Raw genomic sequence first — 26,334 nt, forward strand, 5'->3', positions numbered from 1 at the left:
TAGGATGCGGCTGTACTGCGCATGCGCCCGAGCGCTTCAAACCCGACGGACGGACCGCTGCAGTCTGGAGCCGCGTGGAAGGACTGCACACCCCATTTATTTCACAACGCCTAGGTGGCGAGCCCGAATCAGCGCTTTCTTTGATTTGTCCTCAAGCATCGTCCTCAAACTGGTTTATTCATCTTATTCGCGCCATGGCCAACAAAGAGGAGAAAGCTGACGAGAAACAGTCGAGTTGGAAGGATTTCATCTACAACCCGCGGACGGGAGAATTCATCGGGCGCACCGCGAGCAGCTGGGGTGAGTAATCGTGTCACCAGCACGCCCTAAAAACATGTTCAGACCTCAAAAACATGAAACGAGCTTTGATTTAGGTGTGCGTTTTGTGGCACGCAAGATGTGCATAACTCCACTCATCTGCAGCGCTTGACTGAACTGCTCCATAATGCATTGAAAGGATCTCTTGCAGCAAACTGAGATTTATGGCTCTGGTCACCACACATGGCATCTGCGGGATTCCTGGAGATGCATGCATGCCAAGCCTTATGAAACAATGTCACTGTTTAAAACGGGTCATATAGACCAAATCCATAAGCTGTAAAACGAGATGCCTGTAAAAGCGCTGACGATCGATCGATCCTCTCTTTCAAGAACCCTGAAGTCAGCCATCACAGAGCCTGGTTAACGCTCCAGAGAGGGCGTTTAGTAAAATATGCTTTAGTCTTAGTCTAAATGTATGTATGATTCCTCCGCTTGCTGCAGAGTATTAGCACTAGGACTTAAAACATTCGAGGTCAAACATCGTGGATTTCCGTGATTGATCGGCTTTTAATTGAACAATATCTGCCGCGTTTGTTTCCTGCGGTTTCACTATAAATAGCTTTCCTGGATGTCATCACTGCTGTCTCTACAGCACGCCTGGCACATTAGATGCGAAGTGATGCACTGAGACAATCATTTGCACGTTAAATATAACTCCTGTAGGTTATTCGTGACTCGATGGATGACCTCACACCTGCCTCGAGCTCATTCAGCGTCTCTGTAGTTTGATTTTTGACCTATTCGGAGAAAACACCGCAGGAAATAGAAAACAATCACAATGAAAAAAAAAAAAAAAAAAAAACCCCGAAACAATTCGTTCGAAATGTTGCTATTATTCGCAGCGCTAATCGACGTCTGAAGCGGCAGCGCGAGCGTTCTCATGGAATGCTTCGGCTGTCAATCACTCGCGGCCGTGGTGACGTAGGCGCCGCATTCGTTCGAATATGCAAATGAGCGTTGCTGAGGTTCCCAGCCCTGCTGGAGAGGATGAGAGGAAATTTCCACGTCCCTTGTCACAACTGCTTCACTGAGGAAGCTCGAGGAGGAGATGCTTCTGTTCTTCTCTGGTTTGATCGTGTCTCCTGTTCTCTCTGCTCTCGTTTCGCACTGCAGTTTGCGTGTAGATTCTCCTCAAAGCTGCAAAGTGGCCATAATTATGGTTGGGGAGCAATTTCTTACATACCCAGTTGCTTGGTAACCGGCTTTGCATGAACTGTTTCCTGGCAGTTGCATGCCTGGGGTCAGACGAGCGCAGCCCGCTGGGGTGCAGTACCTGTTCTTCAGCGGGACGGGATGAGCTCCCCCTCCTCCCTTTCCTCTCAAGGTCAAACCGGTTCTCCTCCAGCTCCTGCAGCAGTAGGCCTCGTGAAGGAAAGCATGTCATTAAAACACGATGAGGAACTAGGCTGTTCTGCTGATCTGTGCCACTTGCTATATCAGCATTATATCTCTGCCCATTGTGAATTCTGCTTTTCATCCGCTTAAATGTGTCTCATAGGTTAACATTTTCTAACATCATTTTTTTCAAAATTGCAAGAATGACGTGTGATAATCTTAGTGGCATCGGTAAGAATGGGTTGAAAATGATAAACGGTCAGTATTTTGTATTATTTTTTCCATGCATGCAGAAATACTTGTAGTGTTCATTAATATATCACTGTATCATTTCATGCTTTGCATTAAAAACACATTACTTTGAAAAAATGTTATAATTAAGTTACTATAAAAAATATTAAACATTAAAGTGTCACAAAAATTATTTAAAATTATAAATGTAAATATATTATACAATTTTATAAAACAATCAAATGTATAAATACTAAGTTATGTATTGTATTTAAAACAAATCAAAACATACTATGTAATACTACTTATTAATACTATACATTTGTCACATTGCTATATTTAACTTTTTCATCAAATGCATTGATTGATTGATTAACTGAGACAAATTGATTGATAAGTAGACAAATTTAATATTTTTATTTTTATTTAAATAGACCAATGGGATGACGCTCTTATCTCTTTGTTCTGCGAGAGTGAGAGAGCTGGCCTCCTGCCATAAAGATTGTATCCAAGGCCAAATAAAAGCTTGTCCGAAGTAATAGAAAAAACTGTACACGTAAGAAAAAGCGTTTCTGTTCCCGGTCTGCTTGAGCTTTTCCCGAGGGGACGTGGAGGAGGTGGAGAGTGATGGAGGGAATGATGGCTAGTGGAGAGATAAAAGGATCAGACTGGAGGTAATGGACAGGTCTGCACCCTGATGCACGTCCCGTCAGATCAGCTCAGATTAACACTTCCCAATCGTGAGAATCTCAGGATATGTTTACCATGAGCAGTTTAACTGATGAACACAACAGATCCGTTGTTCTCCGACAGGAGATTTCTGCATTTCACCAATGAAACGTCCTGCTCCTGTTCGCCCCGTTCATGTGATTTGATCATGTGTGTTCAAGCGTGTTTGGCTCGAGCTTCACAACTGAGGAACTGCATAAGATAAAGGAACCGTTCACTTAGAAGTGCTCCTATTTAATTTGTCTTTGGAACAGCGTTTTGGAAGCATTTAAAGATTTCTATAAACTCCAAAAAACACATCATAAATAATGCCATCATAATGTTTCAAAGCTTCATGTGAGGGGAATAATTAATTGAAAGCATACATTACTTCACTGAAAAATGGAAGGTCATGTACTCGGCCTCATGTCATTCCAAACTGTGTGTGTTATATTTTGACACACATTGGGGTTGAAATGACATTTTCATTGTGTGAAACGGAGTCGTTCCTCAAAATGCCATCTTCTGTGCTCCACGGTTTGAAATGACATAAGAGGAAAACAAACATAACCGTAGGCATAAAGCTGTCAAGTGTATTCAGAAGTCTTTGAATACTCCGTATGATTCATGAGGAGCACTTTTCTTCTGTTTTCTGTTGTGGAAGTTGATAGATGTGGTTATTGTTTACTACGTACACTGCAGCATTCCAGAAGTGCTCGAGTCATTGTTTTAAGATCACTCATTTGAAATGCAGAACATGCTGTAAAGCTGAGCTCAACTTGACCATCCTGTCTTTGAGCAATCACTGTTCTTTTGCCCACAAAACATGAAAGTCAATGGCTACCAGCAAACACAGGTTTAGACAAGCATGAAGGTATGTGTTTTTTTCTAAAGATATGGTTTATTCAGGAGAGGTGTGCAATTGCTATTAATCTTGCTTATGAAACTTTTTGATTTTTAAAATATAAATAGAATTATTTAATCTAAATGTTTAACCTCATGCAGTTTTTACAATGGTGCAGTTTCTGCACAATAGCTTACACACCATACCTGACGGACAATAAATTGTGTGAAAAAATGCATAGGCTTGAATTAATAGAGGAACCAAAGCTGAATATTTGTATCAGAATTTCATGCTAGCAACCACGTAACAGCCTAGTCTCTTTCAGGGAAAATCTGTTCTCTCGGCGGCCATATTTACAAGCCTCCAGTCATCCAAGACCAAGTCCTGTCTAAATGAATGGGGGAATCCTGAAATGTCAAAAACTGCTTGCTGAACTCTGAGTTAAATTACATATTTCAAACAGCAACAAAATCTGAAATCAAATGGTCCATAACTGTTATACCTTATGCTCAAATAGCGTTAAAATGCTGATTTTTCAGGTTAGAGCAGCCAATGCACATGTGCAAGTGTCTGGTTTCTAACAGCCACTGCAGTGACGCAATGACTTTAGCAGTCTGTGATTGGCTCTTTTTCTTAGAGGGAGGGACTATTCCACCATATTGTGCGTTGCAGTTTCTCCCATTCATTAGTAATAGGAGTGAACCGTCTTTGTATATCGCCCTGTCGGGGTTTATTCTTGAGAACAATCAGTTGGAAGTACATGATCCTGCTTATTACACCATTTCACCACAATTAATAGTTGTATAATTATTAAGGCAATAAAAGAATTAAGACGAAAATGTTTTAAAACCTTCCCAGTTTGTTAGTTCTCTTATAATCCATTACTGCGTACAAAACAGTCGTAAGCAAAATGGCAGCATCTGGGTTTGTATGAAACGAGAGCGAGTCTGCGATACCAGGATGACATAATTAAACAATTGTACACCATTTTGAATCGAGTTTTAATATTTTATTAGCTAATCAAACACAAAGCTTCCACCAAGAAAATAATAGTTCAAGCAAGCTGAAATACTGCTGTTACCCGGATGAGCCTGTGTTACTACAGGTGGTTATCGAGGGATAACATGTTACGACCGACCAATCAGAATCAAGCATTCCATCCACAGAGCCGTGTAATAAAGGGTTATATTTCTATCACTACCAATGTGAAGAGAGAAAGTGTAGCTGCCGGCGTGTGAATGAATCGTCTCTAGCCCGAGGGACCGGCGCTGGAGGAGGGATTCTGGCAGCGAGGAACGTCTGAGTCTCAGCTGGTCTCCTCTCAGCAACACTGGGAGTCCCGCCACGCCGCCGGAGCCGAGCAGTCCTCGCCGTTACGCTTACCCCTGAGGACTGCACACGGGGTAAGATACCAGGATACCAGGAAGTCTTGGTTGATGTATTTCCTACTGAGACGGGAAACCACCAGTAGCCTTACAGGTGCAGTATGTACTGTTTTGTTGCTAGTGGTTGAAATGGGAACTGCAGTCCAAATTCAAAATACTGGAGGGAGTTATTTTCCCGCCGCTCCTCCTCAGACTTGATGCTCACTTGGGTTGCCAGATTGAGTTCACCCAACAGGAACAGTTGCCAGCGTAAGGTGATGGCAGTGGGCGGAGTCACAGTTCTGACACCGAACACACAGAATCACTGGCTGCAGCTTTGTTTTCTTGAGTGAATTTAGCTCGTTTCCTAAATATCTGCAAACATTACTTACTAGAGTATTACTAGCCTGAGAGATGGTGGGAGGGGCATACTTATTCTGCAAGCATTTGATTAGTTGGAAATATGTGTCATGACTCATCAGAATATTTAGCTAAAGACCAAATTTAAGAGCAAATATGTGTTAAAAAGATTTGCATTTTTGGCTTTTAGGAGTAAACTTGAATCCAGATGATCTCCAACCTGATTGATCGTCTACATCTGATGTGTCCGAATGGTTTACAGAACAGATTTCTGTGTGGAACATTTGCAAAAACCATTCTTCCAAAAATAGTTTTCAATTCAGCGAGACACTCATGTAAGAAGAATGAAAAGTGCATGTGTGTGAGGCTTTGTTATCATTTACACAATCACGTTTCATGAGCAGATATTTAGCTTTTATAAATATGGTGGATATGACAGCAATATGACACAAGACCGCAACATTTACTTAACTGATTAGTGCAAGTTCATTATAATTAATAAATAATTCTTTCACCCATTGTGTGGGATTTGCTTTGAAAACACTTTTTTTTTTTTTTTTTTTGCTCAGAAATTCTATTAAATTTCACAAATGATTGCAAAAAAGTTAAAGCAAGTAATACAGCATTCTGTTACTTGTATTTACTCAAGCATATCTGCTTCCAGAAAACACACTTCGGAGAGGAACAGTCTCCGTACAGGACCCTATACATTAACCCCCACCGGCCGGGGTATTTTTATCCCAGCATGCCTGGGCACAGGAGGAGGACGACGGTATCTGGTTCTTCAGTTTCTCAACAGCTGAGAGGAGCCACAGATAAAGACTTCTGTCTGCTTTCATTGTCTCCTGTCTTCACTGTGGATCTGACTGTGTCTCGTTCATTTATTCATACCTCCGTCTCTTTCATATATCCCCTGTGACGACATTCAGCCCTGCCCCAAATTACACACAGTTGTGAAGTAAAGAAAACAGACTATTCTGACTATAAATACACTATATATAAATGTTTACCCATTAGGGGTGGAACGGTGCACAGATGTCGCGGTTCGGTACGTTCCTGGGTTTGGAAAGAATGAAAATATGAGTATATGACCAGGATGTTTATTTGCTCTATTACAGGCGGAAATATCAGAAGTCATTTAAATTGATTAGTCGACTACTGCTTTTCGATCATGATCATCTTTAGGTGAACTACAATCATTTTTCAGGATACAATTTTCAGATTCAGGATTTCTTAAGTCTTGGGAATCAGATTTAATGTACAGTATTTCCCACACACCCCACCTTTTGAAAAATACATTTATAGTAAGAAAATGAAAAAGATTGCATAAAAAAAATAGCCGAATTGCAATTGTTATTCATCTAGAAATTCAATCCAGAAATCTGGAATCAGAAAGTTTAAAATTGTATCCAAAAACGCTGATGAAATAAAACTGTTCAGTATTTTTTTTTTTTTTAATGAATGAATGAAATCTCATTTAATACTGGCCATAGAATCCTGGGAATTTAGTTTAAAATGCATTTAAATTGAATTGATCAAATAATGTATTTTTTTACAAACCATTCAGTCAAAATTCAAGTATAGTTTTCTTCCTCCTTTTGTTGTTTTATTTAGCAGAAAGTGGAAGTGTTTTATTTTACAACCAGCCCACAGAACCACACACACAGTAGTAAGGCAGGTCGATTGTTGGCAGTGGTATTGACCCGGTGACGTCAGATCTAATGTAAGAGGCATTAGCGAGAGCGGAGATGAAGACTGAGATCTGATGAGATGATCCGAGTGTCCTCCTGACAGAGACGAGAATCTGCTGCTCCATGATATCCTCAGACACTGCTCTGTTCCCACACGAAGGGTGTTTTTGGTCAGGAATGGTCTCATTGGTGGCCGATGAACATGGTCATGAATTTAAGATGGAATATGATTCTCCTGAATGCTTCCTTTACTACACAACATCCCTCACATTTGCTCCATTAGAATGCTTATGGATTTACTTCAGTTCTTTAAAGAGAATTTGTACTCCTAGGCAATGTAAGCACTTTGGAGAACTAAACACTCTCCTGTAGCGTCTGTTTCAGTCATACTGGTGGTAGCAGGTGAGATTTATAGAAGTCATAAGTCATATTCTGTTCATATGATGGACCGAGGCATACAGCGCTCACAGTATGAATGAGAGAAAATGCAACCCACAATATGGCAGAATAGTCCCGCCTTCTGAGGAAAAGAGCCAATCACTGATTGGTAAAGTTACTGCTGTTAGATCTCCGGCTGCATTAGAAACCACCAGGGGTCTGAGACGCACTTACGACTGCACAAGACTGGTCTAGTCCGAAAAATGTGTGTTTTACATTTGAGCACAACAGTTATGAGACCGTTTTTCTCATATTTGATTGGTGATAGCTAATATGAAGTTTAATCGTAAGCGCGCTGAACAGAATTTGATGTTCCCCGTTCTAAGACATAGGAGCGCTTGTGTGACTCAAATAGCAGCCAGAGGGGCGATCAAAGATGGCCGCCGAGCGAAATGACTTCGCTTTGGTATCATGCACAGAAACGTTTAGACTGAAACATAAAGACAATTAACACAAAATCCAAACATGATTCCAACAAAACATGTGTCCCTGGAGCACAAACCCAGTCTTTTAAGTCACTGGGGTATATTTTTAGCAATAGACAAAAAAAAAAAAAAAATTGTATGGGTAAGAATTATCGATTTTTCTTTTATGCCAAAAATCATTAGGATATTAAGTAAAGATCATGTTCCATGAAGATATTTTGTAAATTTCCTACTGTAAATATATCAAAACTTATTTTTAATTAGTATTATGCATGGCTAAGAATTCATTTGGACAACTTAGATTTTTTTTAATCCTCAGATTCCAGATTTTTGAACAGTTGTATCTCGGCCAAATATTGTCTGATCCTAATATACCATACATCAATGGAAAGTTTATTTATTTAAAAACATTGACACTTAAGACTGGTTTTGCGGTCCAGTGTCACATTGTTAATCGGTGTTCGAGCCATCCTGTGAGTTTTCATAAGAATAAGCTATTTTGTGTTTTCACATCGGGTCACTGAGGTTGTTTTTAGCACTCGACTGATATGCTGTCATTTAATTTAGGAGAAAAATCGGGAGTTAAAATTGGGAGTTAATCTCATAAATGTTCATGTTTTGATGCATTGTTAAGCTAATGCTAGTTGAATGCTGTTGTCAGAACATTGTTGTAAGACTAATTTTTAAAAGCAAATCCATGTAAGATCATTGGATGTTTTTTTTTTTTTTTAAGAAAGGCTTTTCATACAAAGGCCAAGAAGGTGAAGAAGTTAGATTCAAGAAGTTTGGTTTTAAAACGTTCTCTCCCGCAGTCATCAGCATGTACGCTATACCACCGTCACATCACCCAGAAATCACACAAAATGACCAAAGAAAGCTTTAGTGGGACAAAGATTCATTTTGGTGGCTGACAAAATAATTCCAATGCATGAACCCCCTGTTCAGGTCAAAGTTCATGAGTTCAACAGAAGCACAGTATTCCAGGTTTTCCTAATTAATGCAGCCTAATTCTTTGTTATTGTAAAGAATGCACACAGGAAACGAGAGATCCAATCACAGTATTTAATGGGGAATCCAAAATCACATCCCAAAAAACAGGCAAGAGGTCAAAACAACAAAATCAGTCTGAAAACTATCGACAAGAAAAACAAGGGAACACGAGAAAGCCGGGTGAAGGAAAACAAGGACTCCATGAAATAGATAAAGACAGGCTGGTTTATATGGACAGGTGCAAATGATGAAAGTGGAGACAGCTGAGTGCAATAAACAGGTGTGCAATTAACAGTGACGAATGGGACAAAGGCTTGTGGGAAATGTAGTGCCTGCAGTGTGGTGACTAAGGGGAAGTGAGACCACTAGTGGACACCCAGGGAAACACAGACCAGACACTGTGACCGTTATGTGTAAGCCAGGTTAAAGGGGGGGTGAAATGCTCATTTTGCGGTTCCAACACACTATAGTGACCCTTTTTCGTTGGGACTGCATTATCCTTAAGAAATAAACGATGTGCAAATCCGGCGTCAAACTGGACCTTGTTTGTAAAACAAGCATCTTCGAAATGCAGGGAACAAGCACAAACACTTATACAACTCCGTTGATGCTCTGTAAAAATAAACTCCATCCACTGGTCCCTTAATGCTGTTTCTCTTTAGGTAATCTGTGCAGGGTTGTCTTGCCCTGGCAACCAAAAACACACTCCTTTTATGACATTTGATGACGCTCTCGCTCTGATCAGTGAATGAATGTCTGTGCTCAGCCTCTCAGTGCTCTGCTATACGGGAGCGCGCGCTCTTCCGGCAGAAGTGCCTCAGGACCCATATAAGGAAATTCCGCTCCATCTAACGTCACACAGAGCCATACTCGAAAAAAACTTTCCGAAACTTGTGACAAACCGGAAGGTTTCATACGTACAACTTAATTTTTGAAACTTTGTCCATGTTTAGCATGGGAATCCAACTCTTTAACAGTGTAAAAAACTCAGTATACATGAAATAGCATTTCACCCCTCTTTAAGGAGATGGGTCTTTAAGTGTTTTTACAACGTTTGTCGTACTGTTTAATGATTGAAATATTTCCGCGGGTGCTAATATGGCATCATGCCATCATCCATTTACAGAACTTTGCATGTAAATTCTTTGGAGAAATATAATGAAGGTTGTACATTTGCGCATCTGGCGTGTGTTGCATGCTTTAAGACTGATTCACTGGGGAATATTATGACAGGCAGCAGAAGCGGAAAGTGTTTGTGTGTGTGTGTGTGTGTGTGTGTGTGTGTGTGTGTCTCCCTATAGGCCAGTGCTGTGCCTTCACTAAACTGTCCTCTCACAGATGCTATTTATAGTAAGAGTCCACCTCAGAGACATCGGCAAAGAAGAAATGCATCTATGATTTAAACTGAGCCTTTCTCTTCCCCTCTTTTAGCATTTTCTCTTGCTATTTATATTGCTTTACCTATTCTTCAAATGGGATTTCTTTCCCTTACCTCCGACCTCAGAGCCGCTACATTCACCTACAAACACCTGAGTGTCTCTCGGCTGTTGTTTGGACATCTGTGATTCTTTATGTTTATATATATATATATATATATATATGATAACATCATGACATCCTTCAAGTACTTTGGAGTATCACTGAAATACCCCAGTATGTAAAAAAAGCATTTAAACAGTACAATATTACACACTGAAACACCATACTATCACTAGCAGGGTTCACTAAGACCATAAAATAACACTTTGCACTTACATTATATCAATTAAAAACATTAACTGAATAAAAAAAATAATCTTATTTCAGCTACCTATAAAGGAAATAATTCTGATTTTTTTTTATTATGCTCCCTTAAAAAATAAAATAAGATAAATTATATAGACAAAGGGGATAATATAATAAAATTGACAAGATTGCTAAAAATACTTATTCAGCTAAATTAAAAATTAAAATCTAAATATTAATAAGAACTATACTAATATTTCAGTGATACTAAAATAACACTGGTCTGTAGTTTTTTTTTTTCCCATCATACTTTTTAAAACTTTGTGTTTCTGAAGGGATTTATCTCTCTTTTCCATTTCCAACTCTTCTTTGTAAGGTATATGCCTGTCCATATGGAATCTGAAGCAAAGAGTTACAAATATGTCTATAAGATTAAAACATCCATCATTCAGAGGTCTCAGATCCTCTTTCATGCTCTTTTTATGATCGTTCTGGCTAATTTGATCTTTCTTTCAGCAGCCAGTACATGTTTAGCAGGTTTAAATACAAGTGGTGAGATTCTGCCTTGGCCTTTATAACGTCATATGCAGTGGACAATAGTTTAGCTTTTTCTTTCCACATTAACATTCAACAGTACATTCAGCCAAATCTGCTTGAATATCACAAAAACGAAGAGCTGGAATCAAACCCCGGAATCAAGAGATTCACAATCACTTTATCAATACTTTTTCACCTTACAGTAATTAGTAGGTGTGTAATAATTTATATGCAATGAAATACTGAATTGTGAATTGAATTTTTTTTAAATGCAAACAAATGGTGATCCATTCAGTTTGGTTGAACCAATTACACTTAGACCTGTTTGAATCAGGTCCGGTCATGAACATCCATCAGGATAATCATTCCCAAAATATGCTCTGTTTTCATAGTGCAAATATAATTCCCTGTGATTGTAAGCTGAAATATGATCCCACCGTTCTCCCAGATTGTTAACCGTCCCTCTTTATGCTTTACTTCTGCACCTGTTGGGAAAGAGCAGATATGTTTGGCTTTTCTCCAGAGCATTCAGCGGTTACATTCCTGGTTTTACAGTTCCACCTGGTTCCCATCCTCCCTTCTGTTCTGACACGTCCTTGTCTAGTTATGGATGAGCTAACCTCCAGAACTAGTTTAATCCCAGTTTGAGAGATTCTCAAACTCCGGTCAGACATTCAGCAGATGCTTTCCATGGTTTCTGATTCCCAATGTTTGTGAATCCACGCTTTTATGGTGATTATCAAATTTGCATATAGAAAACGTGAAGACTTTTCAGTGTTCTGGATGTGGATGTGCCCTAACCACATGACTGCTCCTGATGGGCTTTGTCTGTAATGTTATGGATGGGACGTTCCTGCCGTGTGTAATGTGTCGTTCTTCTCTCTGCAGCTCTTATATTCCTCTTCTATCTGGTCTTCTATGGCTTCCTGGCGGGGATGTTCACTCTCACCATGTGGGTGATGCTACAGACACTGGATGATCACACTCCCAGATACAGGGACCGAGTGGCCAATCCAGGTAACAATCCCACTGCATTATATATATATATAATTTTTTTGCACTCCAGTGATTTAAGTCATGTAGATGTGTCATATATGTAGAAAACCCACATACTGCACATATATTATATAGTGGAGGAGTTTGTTTTTAAAAATCTCCTAATTCAGATTTTTTTTTCTCACAATTACATTTGCATATCTTACAGTTAATTATTTTGTTTTTGTTTTTCAGCACAATTGAGATATAAACTCAGAACTGTGATATATACATTTGCGAGATAAAAACAGGATTGCAAGATTTAAACAGAATTGTGAGATATAAGCCCAGAATTGAGAGAGAAACTCAGCAAATGTGAGAAAAAAAAAAGTTAATTATGAGATAAAAATAGTATGATATGGAAGCTTTTTTTCCACCGCAGGACGCTAAAATAAAAAAGTCTGTAGGTGAAAATAAAAAAATAAAATGGTAGGTGATAAGGCACAAGATTTATCTACTTGTAAACACACCTGTGTCTAATCTGTTAGAGCAAAACTGTCTGTTCTCACAACAAGCCTCGCATTAGTGTTCATTTCGTTAACGAAATCTACGACAATAACATTTTATCAACAGTTTTTTCCGCTGACAAAAACGAGACTATGACGTGATGATCAGGTAATTAAATAATAACGGAGACTATATAAACATTTTTTAAATATTGTTGATGAAAAAAGACGAAACTAAAATGTAGTTAACCGAACAAATTTTACCAAACTCTTTTTATTTTTGTTGAAAAAGGACATTTCAGACTGCTGTATAAGACTCCGTTATCTGTTACAAGACTGTATCGTTTGTGATCGTGGTTGTGGATTGTAACGTTACTTACATTACACAGTTACATTATACAATAAGACAGAAATATGAGGAAAATGTGCAAGTTTCCACGGACTAAAACTAAAACCTTATTCATTCAAATGAAATATGCCATTGAGCACATGGTGTGCAGAGAGATCAGATCAGTACCTGCCTCTGATCTGGTGGTGTAGTTTCGAGCTGTAATCGGGCCTTAAAAGTTAGGCCCGACAGGACCAGAGCCCGACAGGTTTCGGCCCGAGCCCGACAAGTACATTTTGATTGACAGCTTTGTAAAAGCCCGAATCCGTTTACAGCCCGACATTATTCAAATGTGCACACGCACACAGCTCTTTTGTCTTTGTCAAAAATGAGTCATTTATTCATGTTTTAACATAATTTATTCATAACTAACGTAGACTACACCACTTGGAAGTTGTAATAAAGAAAAAAACAAGTCCTCTGTGACATCTTAACATCAATAGAATTAGGCTTATTTAGCCTTTAAATAGACCAACGCAATAATAAAAACGAGTCTTTTATAACAAATTAAATTAAGATAAATTTTAAATTAAGATGGGTATTTGGCATGAAAATTAACGAAATTAAGATAAAGGCTCCGGATTTGCTTCGCCACTAGTAGCTGACATTTAATAAAAGAAAAATGCCAACACTAGCGTAAATACTCTGTCAACATTATGCATTTAAGACTCAGTGAATATTTAGTTATCATTTGAAAAAACTTTATTACTCACAGAGATTAGGCTAAGCCTACATATTTTTGGAAAATGATTGAATCCACTGTAGATGTCTTTAGCGCGCTCCTGCGCTCACTGATGGTGCATCATTATTCACTCATTATTCTTATTATAAGCATGGTCAAAACTATTCCACACCTCAGACTTTGCTTTAGTTGCTGGTGCAACCAAAACATAATCACCAGAGGCCAGCCTCCGTTACACCTGCTCAGCATCCATGTTTGCATCTTTCTCACGCTAATCGAAACACATCACATGACCACTCGTTTACCTCGCAAACCGGAGCGCAAGCCGAGCCCGACCCCGAGCCCGCGTAAGATTTTGAAAATCGGGTTTGGGCAAAGATCTTTAGCTCTAGTGTAGTTAATGGTTCTGAAATGATTTTTGGGATTTATAAATGTTTGATTGATGTGAATAACATTGAGAGTAACAGGACAGACAGAATGTGTGGTAGTGGTGTCTTGTAGCTGATGTGATTTATTCGCCGCTATTTTTACGGTTACCTCTATTGCAATCAGAACACACAACAGCAGTCTCAGCAGTCTTACACACCATCCATTAGCCTCCCACACACATGCTCACACACACACACACACATATACACATATACAGTGGTACACACCACAGCCCACACACTTACAGTGTACAGTGGTTGAGATGAGTGAGCTCGATTATGAGCACCGTTAAGCCCAGCAAAGTGAGACACAGCTCACAGGTCTCTCTCTCTCTCTCTCTCTCTCTCTCTCTCTCTCTCTCTCACGCTATCATTCATCCTTCCCTAAGTGTCAATTTATTCCTCCCACTGATCTTTTTTCTTCCCCCTCCTCCACATCTTTTAGCATCAGAATGTTCTCAGTACAGACGCAGTTGGACATCATTTCAGACAAGTTGCAGTTTAGTGTGTCCAATTATCAGTGCACTGACGTTGCAAGCTAGATTTTGAGGTGTTAATGAGCACACATCATTGATTACGACCGAAAGGATGTGTTTTGATACAATAATTAAACACGCACAATGAGCATGAGTACAGGAGCCTTTGAAATAGTGCGTCATTTAGAAAACATCTAATTCTGCGTCTGTAAATGATCATTGCTAACACTTTAATTTAAGGACCAATTCTCACTATGAATTAACATGCATGTTACTAGCATACTGACTGTTTATTAGTCCTTATAAAGCACATATTAATGCCTTATTCCTGCATGACTATATTTTAGATCCATACGTACATGCGTTAACTACCTTGCTAACTATTTATAAGCGAAATAGTTAGCTAATAGAGAGAATTGGACTTTAAACGGGTCATGCTTTATTTTAATGTCTGAAATTCCCACATGGAAAATCTGGAAATATAAGGACATTTTTAATTTATATTTCAAAGAGTAGTTGAAATTGAACAAACTAAAAGCCTGTAAAATTCCCATTTGAAGTTGCTAGTAAATATAATTTTTTTGTAGTTATGCTTGCTTTGAAGGAACCTTACATGGGTAATTTTGAAGCATTGAAAACTTAATTAAAATTACTTAAAATGCACACATTAAAACGGCGATTTGATAACATGTATGTGCTGTAACCTGCATCAATTTCTATCATGTATATCTGCATGGCATATTTTGTCCACAGGGCTGATGATCAGGCCGAAGTCCTTTGAAATTAAATTTAACCGATCGATTCCCCAGCAATACATCGAATATGTGCAGCACCTGGAGTCGTTCCTGCAGCGTGAGTCTCATCTCTCATTAAAATACCTTATTCTCTCTTTACGTATTTGCCTTGTCACAGTATAATGTGGTCATGATCACCTGAACCTACTCCAATAAATCAGAGGATACTCTAACCCCCCATTCAATACCAGTGTTGGAGTCAAGACCCTCCGAGACTCAGACCAGTGCTAGACTTCCTAAAACCCAAAACAATACCAGGCTTATCAAGACTGAGAGCAATGTCAAGCCTCCCCAAGACCCAGTTAAACCTAGATCTCCTAAGATCAAGACCAGGGGTTCTGGATTCTGGCCCTTGAGGTCCAGTTTCCTGTAGAGTTTAGTTTCAACTTTGATCGAACCCACCTGTCTGTAACTTTCTAGCAATCATGAAGACTTGACTGGCTTATTCAAGTCTGTTTGATTAGGGTTGGAGCAAATCCTTGGACTTGACCTTTCGAGAACCAGATCCAGACCATGAGCTGATGGTTCAAGAACCAGGCAGTCCATTTTAATGATTTGAAATGGGGAATCAAGAAGCGTGACATGAGTGACTCATTTAAGAAGCCTGTGCAATCAAAAGTGGAGTCTTGTGGTTTTTAGTCTTTACCAATAAGTTATGAGATCATGTGTGTCTGCTAATTCCAACATATTTAAAGTATTTCTTTTCTGAGAAAACATACCAGAAACGTAGAAGTCACGTAAATGCGTCTGGGAAGCACACATTCCTGTCCAATAAAAGATTGCTCTTTCCTAATTCCCCCTAACACAACCACTGATTAGACATAGCAAATCGTGGTTTAGTGGTGTGTCTGACATTTACTACTCCTTGGAAGACTGCAAAAATCACCTCTTAAAGTCAGAATCCCGACGTACGTACGTTTGCGGAAATCTGCATTGAGTAGTATGGCTGTATTTGTAGTATTCATAAAACAGTAGACGAAACATGCCCGGATGACCTATTGCTGAAGATTCATCTCATGATCTCGTGAGGTCACGGGAGAGGAGTTGTGAATGGCAGTGAGACCGATGTTGTAGGTCGCATGAGAAGCCAACATGGTGTCCTCTGCAGTCCAGCTGCTAGCAGGCTAATTTATTGACAATTCCTCTTATGTCATTCTCCCTCCTCGAGATCCAATGTCCCAATTCTTAATCCCCAATTCCCAATTTTAAACTTAAACTAGAAGTTATTTAAAGAACAGTACAAGCTTTTGATGTCTTGCCTCGACAATAAAATGAAATTCCCCAACACGTAAATGTTGTGCTTCTCAAATTAAATCGGGAGGCTTTTAAGCTCTTTCATATTCTGAGCTTTCAAAGACTTTCAAATCGGCCACACTTGTAGATAAGAAAAACTGTTCCCAACCACACAGTTGTGTCAAACTGCTGCTGAAGATTTTCAGCTTAGCACCTTGATCTCACTCTCTCTCTACTCTCTCCCATCTGTTACTTCAGCGTACAATGACTCTCTGCAGGAGGTGAATGAGGCCTGTCCCGAGGATATGTACTTTGAGCAAGACGAGTTTGAGGTGAAGAAGGTTTGCCAGTTCAAGAGAAGTATGCTACGACAGTGCTCTGGACTGGCTGATAGCAATTTTGGTTATTCCGAGGGTAGACCGTGCATCCTAGTCAAGATGAATCGAGTGAGTAACTTGTTTTTACACTCTTCCCAGTCAAAGCTAGCTGTAATTATATGTTCTTCAGACAAATTGAGCCACGGTACTCATGCAAGGGTGCAAAACTTCCAATCCGGCATGCATTGTGCTCCAGTTGCATCCTACAAAATTTAAGCATGCGATCAGGCCTGTTTTTAGATTTAGAAGGATGTTTGTTCATTGTATTTATTCTTTTGCAGGTGATTGGGCTTAGGCCACGAGGAGACCCACATATCAACTGTGTAGTCAAGGTAATTCCCAAATCACACTTTGTATTGCTAGCTTCAGTGTTTGATGTCAGGATGAGTGTGACCTGATGGAGCAAGTCTGAATTAATATGTGTGATTCTTTCCATCTTGCGTTTTCACACATCTGTTTGTGTCTGGTCTCTCTCCACGCTGCCTATAGGGCCAGCAGTTTTAATGGTGGGTAAGATGTTGGGCCCCAGCCCCCCCATTGTTTCTCCAGGGTCCTTCTCCTTGGCCTTTTCCATCTCTTTGCTGCTCTTCTGCTGTACTGCTTTCTTTCTGGTGCTTTTAACCACTCTCATTCTAGAAATGATGTATACCTTCAGCTTCCCGGTCACTGAGAACGTAATACATCGTGTCTAGGTAAAACAAATGTAGTGGTGGGTCCTTCCACAACATGGACACCCCAAAGTCCCCGTTTACTCCTGATATTACTGTCCTTTTTCAATTGATTTAATTAAAAGATTTCTGTTTACATCTGGCCTTCACATGCAAATTGTGGAATGCTCTAAACCAGGGCTATTTAATCAATTTCATCTGAGGGCCGGATTATAGAATTGAAAATTTGAAGGGGGCCAAGGGGGTTGGGGGGGGGGGGGTTGTGGAGTCTATAAAATAATTAATTACAATTAAATGCATATTCAGTTGTAAAATGAATTAATATTACCAACAGCAACGTCTATGAAAGGTTAACATTTTTGTTGCCTGTCAATAAATCAATTAAAAAAAACGTGCATTTTGACATAAAGTGCTATTGGCATTTGTCCCAAGCTGCTAGCCAGCATATGCATTCAGCCAAACGCGCAGACATTTAAACTACCGGTATAACGTTACTGCATTTGATCACCTTCATCCAGTCTGCGTTATTTCTCGAAATACGCTAAGACCGATAACACTCTCTCTATATTCGTTTAAACGTAACTACCATAGCTCCCTTACACAACCGCTGCCGTCTATTGATGTTGCGGTCTGATAGATTGTTCTTGTTGCGTCTCTATCAGGGTTGCCAGGTTTTTGCAAGAAAAACTGCCCAAATACTACTCAAAACAAGCAAAAAAAACTAGCTGAATTGGATTTTGAAGGGCTCGCCAGTTAAAAATCACGATTTTTGGTGGGGTTCCCCTGCTTAAATACCAGGGGATAAATATCTGTTATATGAGTCGCTTTAACAGTGTTAAAGTAGCCAAATTCTGCTGAAAAACCTAGAGATGTTCCGATACCCTTTTTCTCTTCCCGATACCGATTCCGATACCTGGGCTCAGGGTATCGGCCGATACCGAGTACTGATCCGATACCTGGGTGTATATCTGTATATACAGCTGTATATACTACTAGCCCTGTGTAAATTGCTAGATTTTTTTTATGGTGTGCTTCAGACAGATCCCTCAATAAAACATGAACAAATACATGGTGAACTACTGTATTTATTACAGTATTTTTATTATCTAACATGAATTTGACAGTAATATTTTTTTTCTTATGCAAAAAAGAACTTCAAATGCAGCCAAAAATCTAACACCGCAAACTAAAAAAGGTATTTAAGTTTTACAATATAACTGTATAAAAAAACTGCAACAAATAAGTCTAGGAATATAAAAAAAGATCTATTAATCAGATAATCTCTAACAAGTAAAAAACAAGTAAAAAACAAGCAACCATCTAGGCATAATTATTATTATTATAGAGATGTATTATTATTACTGTAGGCTACAACAGTAGCTTTATATATTGTCAATTTACTCATGTAAACCAAACATTTATTTTAATGGGCTGCCATGAAGATCTTTGAGTGTCTGTGTTTATGATATGACAGTATTCTCAAATGAAACGGTAAATTCTCATGAAGTGACGGTTTATGCGTTCGTGTCCTCATGACACACAGCAGAGACTACAAAACAGCGAGCTCTCGCGCATCTGTGCCAGTCACCCACAGAGATGTAGATTTTGCGGGAGTAATATTTAAATAGTATTTTGCAGTTTAATATTCACAGACACTAGTATATATTCGGCTACTGTCTGGAGCCCTGCGTTTTGACTTACACGGAAGCGACTGAACGCAGCTGCCGGTACTGAATATACTCGAGAGTCTGTAACTACCGGTACTACAGAGACATACTGCTAACCACTGATCTATAATATAGTAGCGGCTTCACTGTCTTTTGGCAGTTTAGAATGTGATGAGTGATCCAGTCATATATAGATAAGGGCTGCTAACGCGTTTTCATTTCTTCTTCGCTGCTCTAAACAGGGGTTGCTTGTGGCAACACAGCACAACTTCCTGTGTTTTCAATGCATTTTGAGCAGCGAAGAAGAACCGTGCAGCGGTTAGGCAAAGCTTGCGGTCATAACTAGGTCTTTTTTAAGAAAATGGTATCGGATCGGTATATGGGTTCATGTACTCGCCGATGCCGATGCCAGAATTTGTTGTGGTATCGGAGATATTTCCGATACTAGTATCGGAATCGGAACAACTCTAGAAAAACCGCAGACTCGGCAACACTATGGCTCTTCCTTTTCTGGCCCAAGCCAGTGTTTCCACCTTGTGGACAAACTAACTTAGTGCAAACACAATTCAAGACATATATGGGATCTGCACGTACTCTTCTCACAGGCCGAATGAAGATGACAGGCCGCCAATTGAATAGCCCTGCTATCAATGGTGGCATGTAGGATAGTCTTGCATAGCCATACAAGCAGTGTCCAGTCCTGCTACTGGAGGGCCACTTTCCTGCAGGAGTTTAGCTCCAGCTCACCTGTGTGGAAGTTTCAAGTTATCCTAAAGACCTTGATTAGCAGGTTCAGGTGTTTATTAGGGTTAGAACTCAACTTGCTGGAAGATGGCCCTTGGTACTCTTAAGAATAAGGTTCCAGAAGGCGGTTTTTGCAGCAATGCCATAGAAGAACCAATAAGGGGTTCCTCAAAGAACCTTTTAAGTGAAGTGTTTTTTTTTTTTCAAAGAACCATTTATTCTTAATGTAAGGAACAGTTTAATGATCTAAATAACAGATGGAAAAGCTGCTTTCACACCAAAGGAACATTTTAAAAGTTCCAGGAGGTTTGAGACCAAACCTCATGGTTTGAGGCAAAATCTTGTGATGTAGTTCAAATCAAAACTTATCGTAGTAATCGAGTACAGTGTAATCATGACCTTTAAGGTTGTCCAGACCACAGTGATGTTTACTCTACAGATGCTTATTCAGCACCTGAGTTTGGATCACCATATCAGGTGTAAACAGGGCCTATTACTATTGGAATCTTCCACACAAGAATATTATGGTCAAGTCAAATTCATGGTGTTTCAGGTATTCCAATTGATTTTATGGACACAGTAATATATGAAATTTTTTTTTTTCTTGCAAAACAATGCCTTTTAACCTTGAAAACCTCTTATGTATTCTGACGAACATGTCCACGAACCATCTAACCAATTTCAGGGATAGGTTGTGCAATGTTGGGACTGTTTCAAACACTTGTTTGCTTCCTCCATGTAGTTCTATGATGCAGATGTGGGACGTTACTATCAGACCTGCACTGTTTTTCACTTGTCCCATGAGAACATCTTTACTGCCCATATCATTTTCTTGTTTTTGTTCCTCATGACTTCTCAGAGACCTCTCACACAAGTGACCCTTGAAGGTATACAGTGGACACAAGGAGGTGCCCTCTGCTCCTTAGGATCTCTGTGTCCTCTGAACATTAATGCCTTTGCTCTTACATTAATGCTGATGGTTCCTGCTCTTTCAATCTTGCCATTTCTTACTAAATGAACTTCCCCTAATAGAGACCTTGCAATGTTTCAATGGGACTTTCACACATGAAACGATTACATTTCCATATTAACCAGATATTACCACATCTGCCGTTCACATAAGCAACCATTTTTGGTGTTTTATACATTTTGACAATACTCCTACAGCATTATTAAAGCATTTTTTGTCAGCTATTGTTAAACATACAGTGAATGTACAATAGGCCTCGTTCTAGATAGAAACAAACTATTCTAACATAAATCATTGTCGTTTCTGTGACAATTGTTCGTTAAACCATTTTTGTGTAAAATATTCATAAAACCATTCTTGCTCAGTAATGCACTGAACACGAGCATATCTGTGGAATTTGTGCGCAAATATATTGTTTGTAAAACCATGCTTGTGTAAATTTTGAAATTGAATTGCAAAGGGAGTAATTCGTTTGTGTAAATTGTTCCTAAAAGTATTCTTGTTTAAAGTTCTCACATTAAAATGAACACAAGATTTAAATTTGGCTGTAAACACCAAGTTAAATTGAGTGCAGCAGTTTACATAAGAATGGATTAATTAACATTTTACACAAATTAGTCGTGCTTGTGTTTCGTGAATGAGTCCCAAAGTCTGCACAATGTTTGTGTACGTCAACTAAATCAAGATGATAAATTATCTCACACATGAGTAAAATTGTTAGAACATCTTTACCTTATACATGTTAAAAACATTAATGCTTTGTATAAATGCCATGCTAGGATTACATAATCAGATTCCAAAAATGTAGTACTTGAAATTAGATTATATTACATTACAAAATAAATAAATAAATACATATTTGTAATCGGACTGCAGTTACTTTGTTTATTGATTCCATTTCCTATTTTTATGATTTAATTGTTTGCTTTTCATTAAACTCTTATTGCAGTTTCTTGCACTTCATGTTGTTAATAACATCAAATATAATGTTTTCTTTATATTTGCATTTTTATTTCAACATGGTACGAGATTAATACCTCTTTATATAAATGTGATAAACAAGTTTTGTCAAAAGTAATCAAAAAGTACTCAACCATTTTAGCTAAAATCTGTAATGTGATGGATTGTTATTAAATACAGTTTTTGACATGTAATCTGGAATCGGTAACAGACTACACTTTGCATGTAATCTACCAGCACTAGCATCAAAAATGGAGGAAACTGCTGGATGCGTGCGGTAAACTTACAGCAAAAGCTGTCCGTGTGAAAGCAACTCATGAAACACTGCACATTTTTTTAGCTTCTTCCGATTCTTAATAATTACATTCTTTGAATTTGATTATTGAATCATGAATCATGGTCTCAGATTACTGATGCTGTTTAAAATAGCATCTTATAGTGCTTTTATTATCTTTTTCATGGGACCACACTGTCTACAAGCATGCATCACTTTGACCTAACACTCACCCGTTTCAGAAGCGTACAGCTTACAGAAGATCACCTCGTTCGGTCCACTTAATGAAAGATGAAGCAGTAATTGAATGCACATTAGCTCTGTAGTCTTGGAACTGTTCCTGAACTGTGGGAACTGCTGCTGGATGTACGGTATGACTGTGATGGAGTCACTACACGATACGTCCCCCCGTTCAGTGTGGATTTGTGTATAACCTGCTTTATTCAGATATGTGCTGTCTGTATTTGAAGGGGGTGCTTATTTTTCTCCGTGTCATCAGTTTGAGTGATGTGAGGAGAGTCTGTTGCTACTGGCAACTGCACACGAGTCACATGACACATGAAGTGCATCAGTGTGAGCTCATCCTGTGTCATGTTTCTGTCCTGATACAGAGAGATACTCCCCTGCAGATGCAGTATTTCCCCATTGAAGGCAAACTGGACAAGCGTTACTTCCCCTATTATGGCAAGAAATTGCATGTGAGTACAAGTCAGCTAGATCTCCGTTTATTTGTTGGGGTGCACAATATACCATCATCATAAATCAATAAAAATTGTTTGGTGTGAATCTTCTATGCATAGAAAAATATGGACTATGCTTTTATTTATTTCATTTTATTTGGACTGATTTGCACTGTTAAAGGGATGGTTCATGCATAGACAATGGGCTATAAATCATTTTAAGTTATTTGAATGATTTGCATTGGTCTGATTGTGTCCATGCTTAATTATAGCAGTGTTTCTCATTTTTGCCGTTTCGGCTGCCTTCGTCTCTTCCCTCCATCAGGCGAACTACGTCCAGCCGATCGTAGCCGTGAAGCTGCTGCTGATGGAGGACGACTATAACTCTGAGCTCACCATCGAGTGTAAGGTGGAGGGTTCGGACCTGCTCAACAACAACGAGCGCGACAAGTTCCTGGGCCGCGTCATCTTCCGTGTCAAAGTGACCAAGTAGCCTGGATCATTCCCCGGAGACGCACGATGTCACTTCCTCTCACGCGAATCCTTCTCATGTTCATCACGTCCATATCACGCACCTCGTCCCCTGTGTAGTGTCCTACTGAGCGCAGTACGAATGCAGTTCAGAGCTCGTCCTGGATTGAAGTGTAGCTGGATGCACACAGACCCTCGCTGGCCCTGCGTTACGGACAGGTCAGCGAGGGAAAAGTGCACGTGTGTTAAGGTTAATTAAGATTTCAGGACTTATTTCTCATCGTAATTCATCGATTCACCCATTTGTCATAAAACAAGCCAATGGAAATCAAATGTAAAGACGCATACGTTCTCCTCCGATGCCTCGTCATTCGAGAGAAGCTAGAGTCATCGTGTAGTCAGTATAGGGACCTGTAAATAGATGCATAAACACGTGGATGTGGTCTGCTCCCCTCATAGTACTGTTTAGCCTGCTGTGTGTGTGTGTGTGTGTGTGTGATGTGAAGCCTACATGTACATATTTAATGGATTTTAAACACTTTTTCTTTGTCATTGCTCCCACGTCGTCCGACTGCTGTAAGAAATCAAGAGTATGAAATTATATAATAGCTGTAATTTAAGATTATTGAGAAATGAAAATAAATAAATAAATAAATAGAGGAGGGAGAAACGCCAAAAAAACATCTATATATCGAAGCTGGTTTGAAATCATCTGAGGGAAAGGATCTTTTTAAACCTCTGCAGAAACGGTTCTTTGTGCAGATGCCTTACGATCTGTATGAGTTTAAAAATCTTGAAATAAAAGTGATTTTAAACAAAGATTCGTGTGGAGTGCTTTCTTCATAGAGCTACTGAATACATGTCAACGTTATTAAACTTAAAGCTGCGGTAGGGAACTTTTGACGCTCTAGCGGTTAATAAACAGAACTGCTTGCGTCTTGCGGAAGAACATCGTAGCCGGAACTACTTCTCTCTGTTTATGTCTATGAAGAATCACAAAGGTACTGGGTTACTCCGCCGCGGTACCCCCGAAGCAATCTAAAATAGTCCGAATATAAACACTTATTATAGGTGCACCCTAGTGATTCAGGACAAGCTAAAAACACGGTTTGGAAAATGGATTCATGGTGTACTCGCTTATTATATACATTTTTCTACATTTTGAACACAAACAAAGTTACGGACCGCAGCTCTGATTGATTGTTTTTTACCGGGAGCGATGAAGTTTCTGCAAATGGCAATAGGACACTGGGAGGAGCCAGAGGAGCTTGATTTTATTCACAGATTATCTGTCTCATATTCTACTGTCAGGACATAATGACCGGTTTAACAAATATGTAAAAAATACATTTTTACAAAAGTTACCTACTGCAGCTTTCATAGCAGCATCTCATTTCTCAACTCTTATTAAAATAATCCTTATTTAGAATGCATAGAAGCACATTGTGAATATCAGTCATTTTGTGAAACGTTTATTACAATGAGCAAAAACAAAATAAACTTTCCGATTTTAGTATACTGTAAAATGTACTTTATTCCAGTGATAAAGCAGTCTTCAGTGTCACATGATCTTCAGAAATCATACTAATATGCTGATTTGTTCTCAAGAAACATTTCTGATTATTATCAATATTGGAAAGATTTCTTCACTTCATATTTTTGTGGAAACTATGATTAATCATGATTGACTATGGAAAATTTCATCTATTTGCACCCCTTTGAAAAGATAAAATAAATATATGTACATATCAAACGATCTATATACTTGATTTATTTTGGAAATTTTTTTAATCTGCTCAAAATTTGAGTAATATTAACTGTAGGTATACCACTGTTACACTAAAATGTTTGACACAATAGCCAAGGAATTTCAATGAAAACCTTTATTTTGTGGAAAATAGTGATTATTAGAGAACAATAACCAATGTAGATTACAACTAAAATTTTGTAACTAAAAAATGTATGTAAAACTAAAAGCCCTGCCTTTTTTCGTTGTAACCCTGCAATACTGTAGAAATGCCAGATCTGGGATGACAAGCTTCTCCTGCAGCGGCTGAAAGGGTGGTCTCTTTGGTCAACCTCCTGCTGCAGTCACCTTGGAGCGGCCGCCATCTTACAATCTCAGCAGAAATAACAGGAATGCTGCCAGCTGAATAGTGTTTGTCTTATAATTAAGGAAATTAGCAGACCCCCAAAAGTGTGTGGTGGGTTTAGTGGGGGGTAATTGAGAATGAATGGTGGAAGGCTCTAGCGTGAAATGACTGGTTCTGTTTGGCTGTGACTGGTTAGTGTGATAAATCCTGACTTTTGTGTTCATATACCGTACACCACACACACACACACATATTGCTTACACTATAAAAAAATAATGCAAACAATATGTGTGTGGGGGGGGGGGGTGTACGGTATATGCATATAGTAATTGTTTTGTAATGTATTTACTTCACTTTTTATCAATTTAATGCATCCTTGTAATTTTTTTATTTGAGTTCATTTAAAAGTAAATTGATTTACTTAATTTAAAAGTATCCAAGACTCATAAAATTATTAATTTCTTAAAAGGATAAACACTCTTAAAAGCATTAGAAAAAAAAAAAAGTGCAATACTTGATATAAATTATTACACACACACCCACACACACACACACACACACACACACATAATATACAAACCGGATTCCAAGTTGGGACACTGTACAAATTGTGAGTAAAAAAGGAATGGAATAATTTACAAATCCCATAAACTTATATTTTATTCACAGTACAATATAGATAACAAAGCAAATGTTGAAAGTCAGACATTTTGAAATGTCATGTCAAATATTGGCTCATTTTGGATTTCATGAGAGCTACACATTCCAAAAAAGTTGGGACAGGTATCAATAAGAGGCTGGAAAAGTTAAATGTACATATAAGGAACAGCTGGAGAACCAATTTGCAACTTATTAGGTCAATTAAGAACATGATTGGGTATAAAAAGAGCCTCTCAGAGTGACTGTGTCTATCAGAAGTCAAGATGGGCAGAGGATCACCAATTCCCCCAATGCTGCGGCGAAAAATAGTGGAGCAATA

The 26,334-nt window shown here is 38.8% G+C and overlaps 1 protein-coding gene across 1 annotated transcript; it reads left to right on the forward strand.

Annotated features, from left to right (window-relative positions):
- The first annotated feature begins 13 nt into the window (after positions 1-13).
- On the forward strand, positions 14-24,081 carry atp1b3b (ATPase Na+/K+ transporting subunit beta 3b). The gene is made up of 7 exons (XM_026225844.1): positions 14-300; positions 11,858-11,986; positions 15,178-15,276; positions 16,710-16,897; positions 17,110-17,160; positions 22,723-22,809; positions 23,117-24,081. Exons 1-7 carry the CDS (start codon positions 195-197, stop codon positions 23,282-23,284), a joined length of 828 nt encoding a protein of 275 aa, XP_026081629.1. The 5' UTR covers positions 14-194; the 3' UTR covers positions 23,285-24,081.
- The last annotated feature ends 2,253 nt before the right edge of the window (positions 24,082-26,334 follow it).

Source organism: Carassius auratus, chromosome 40 (assembly GCF_003368295.1).
Source record: "Carassius auratus strain Wakin chromosome 40, ASM336829v1, whole genome shotgun sequence".
In the NCBI taxonomy this organism is placed as follows: domain Eukaryota; kingdom Metazoa; phylum Chordata; class Actinopteri; order Cypriniformes; family Cyprinidae; genus Carassius; species Carassius auratus.

Bases quoted from the DNA above. Each gene is read 5' to 3' on its own strand.
- atp1b3b (XM_026225844.1), top strand. From the start codon at position 195: ATGGCCAACAAAGAGGAGAAAGCTGACGAGAAACAGTCGAGTTGGAAG. The intron at 301-11,857 runs GTGAGTAATCGT...TTCTCTCTGCAG, and splicing joins GCGCACCGCGAGCAGCTGGG to CTCTTATATTCCTCTTCTAT. The intron at 15,277-16,709 runs GTGAGTCTCATC...CTGTTACTTCAG, and splicing joins CCTGGAGTCGTTCCTGCAGC to CGTACAATGACTCTCTGCAG.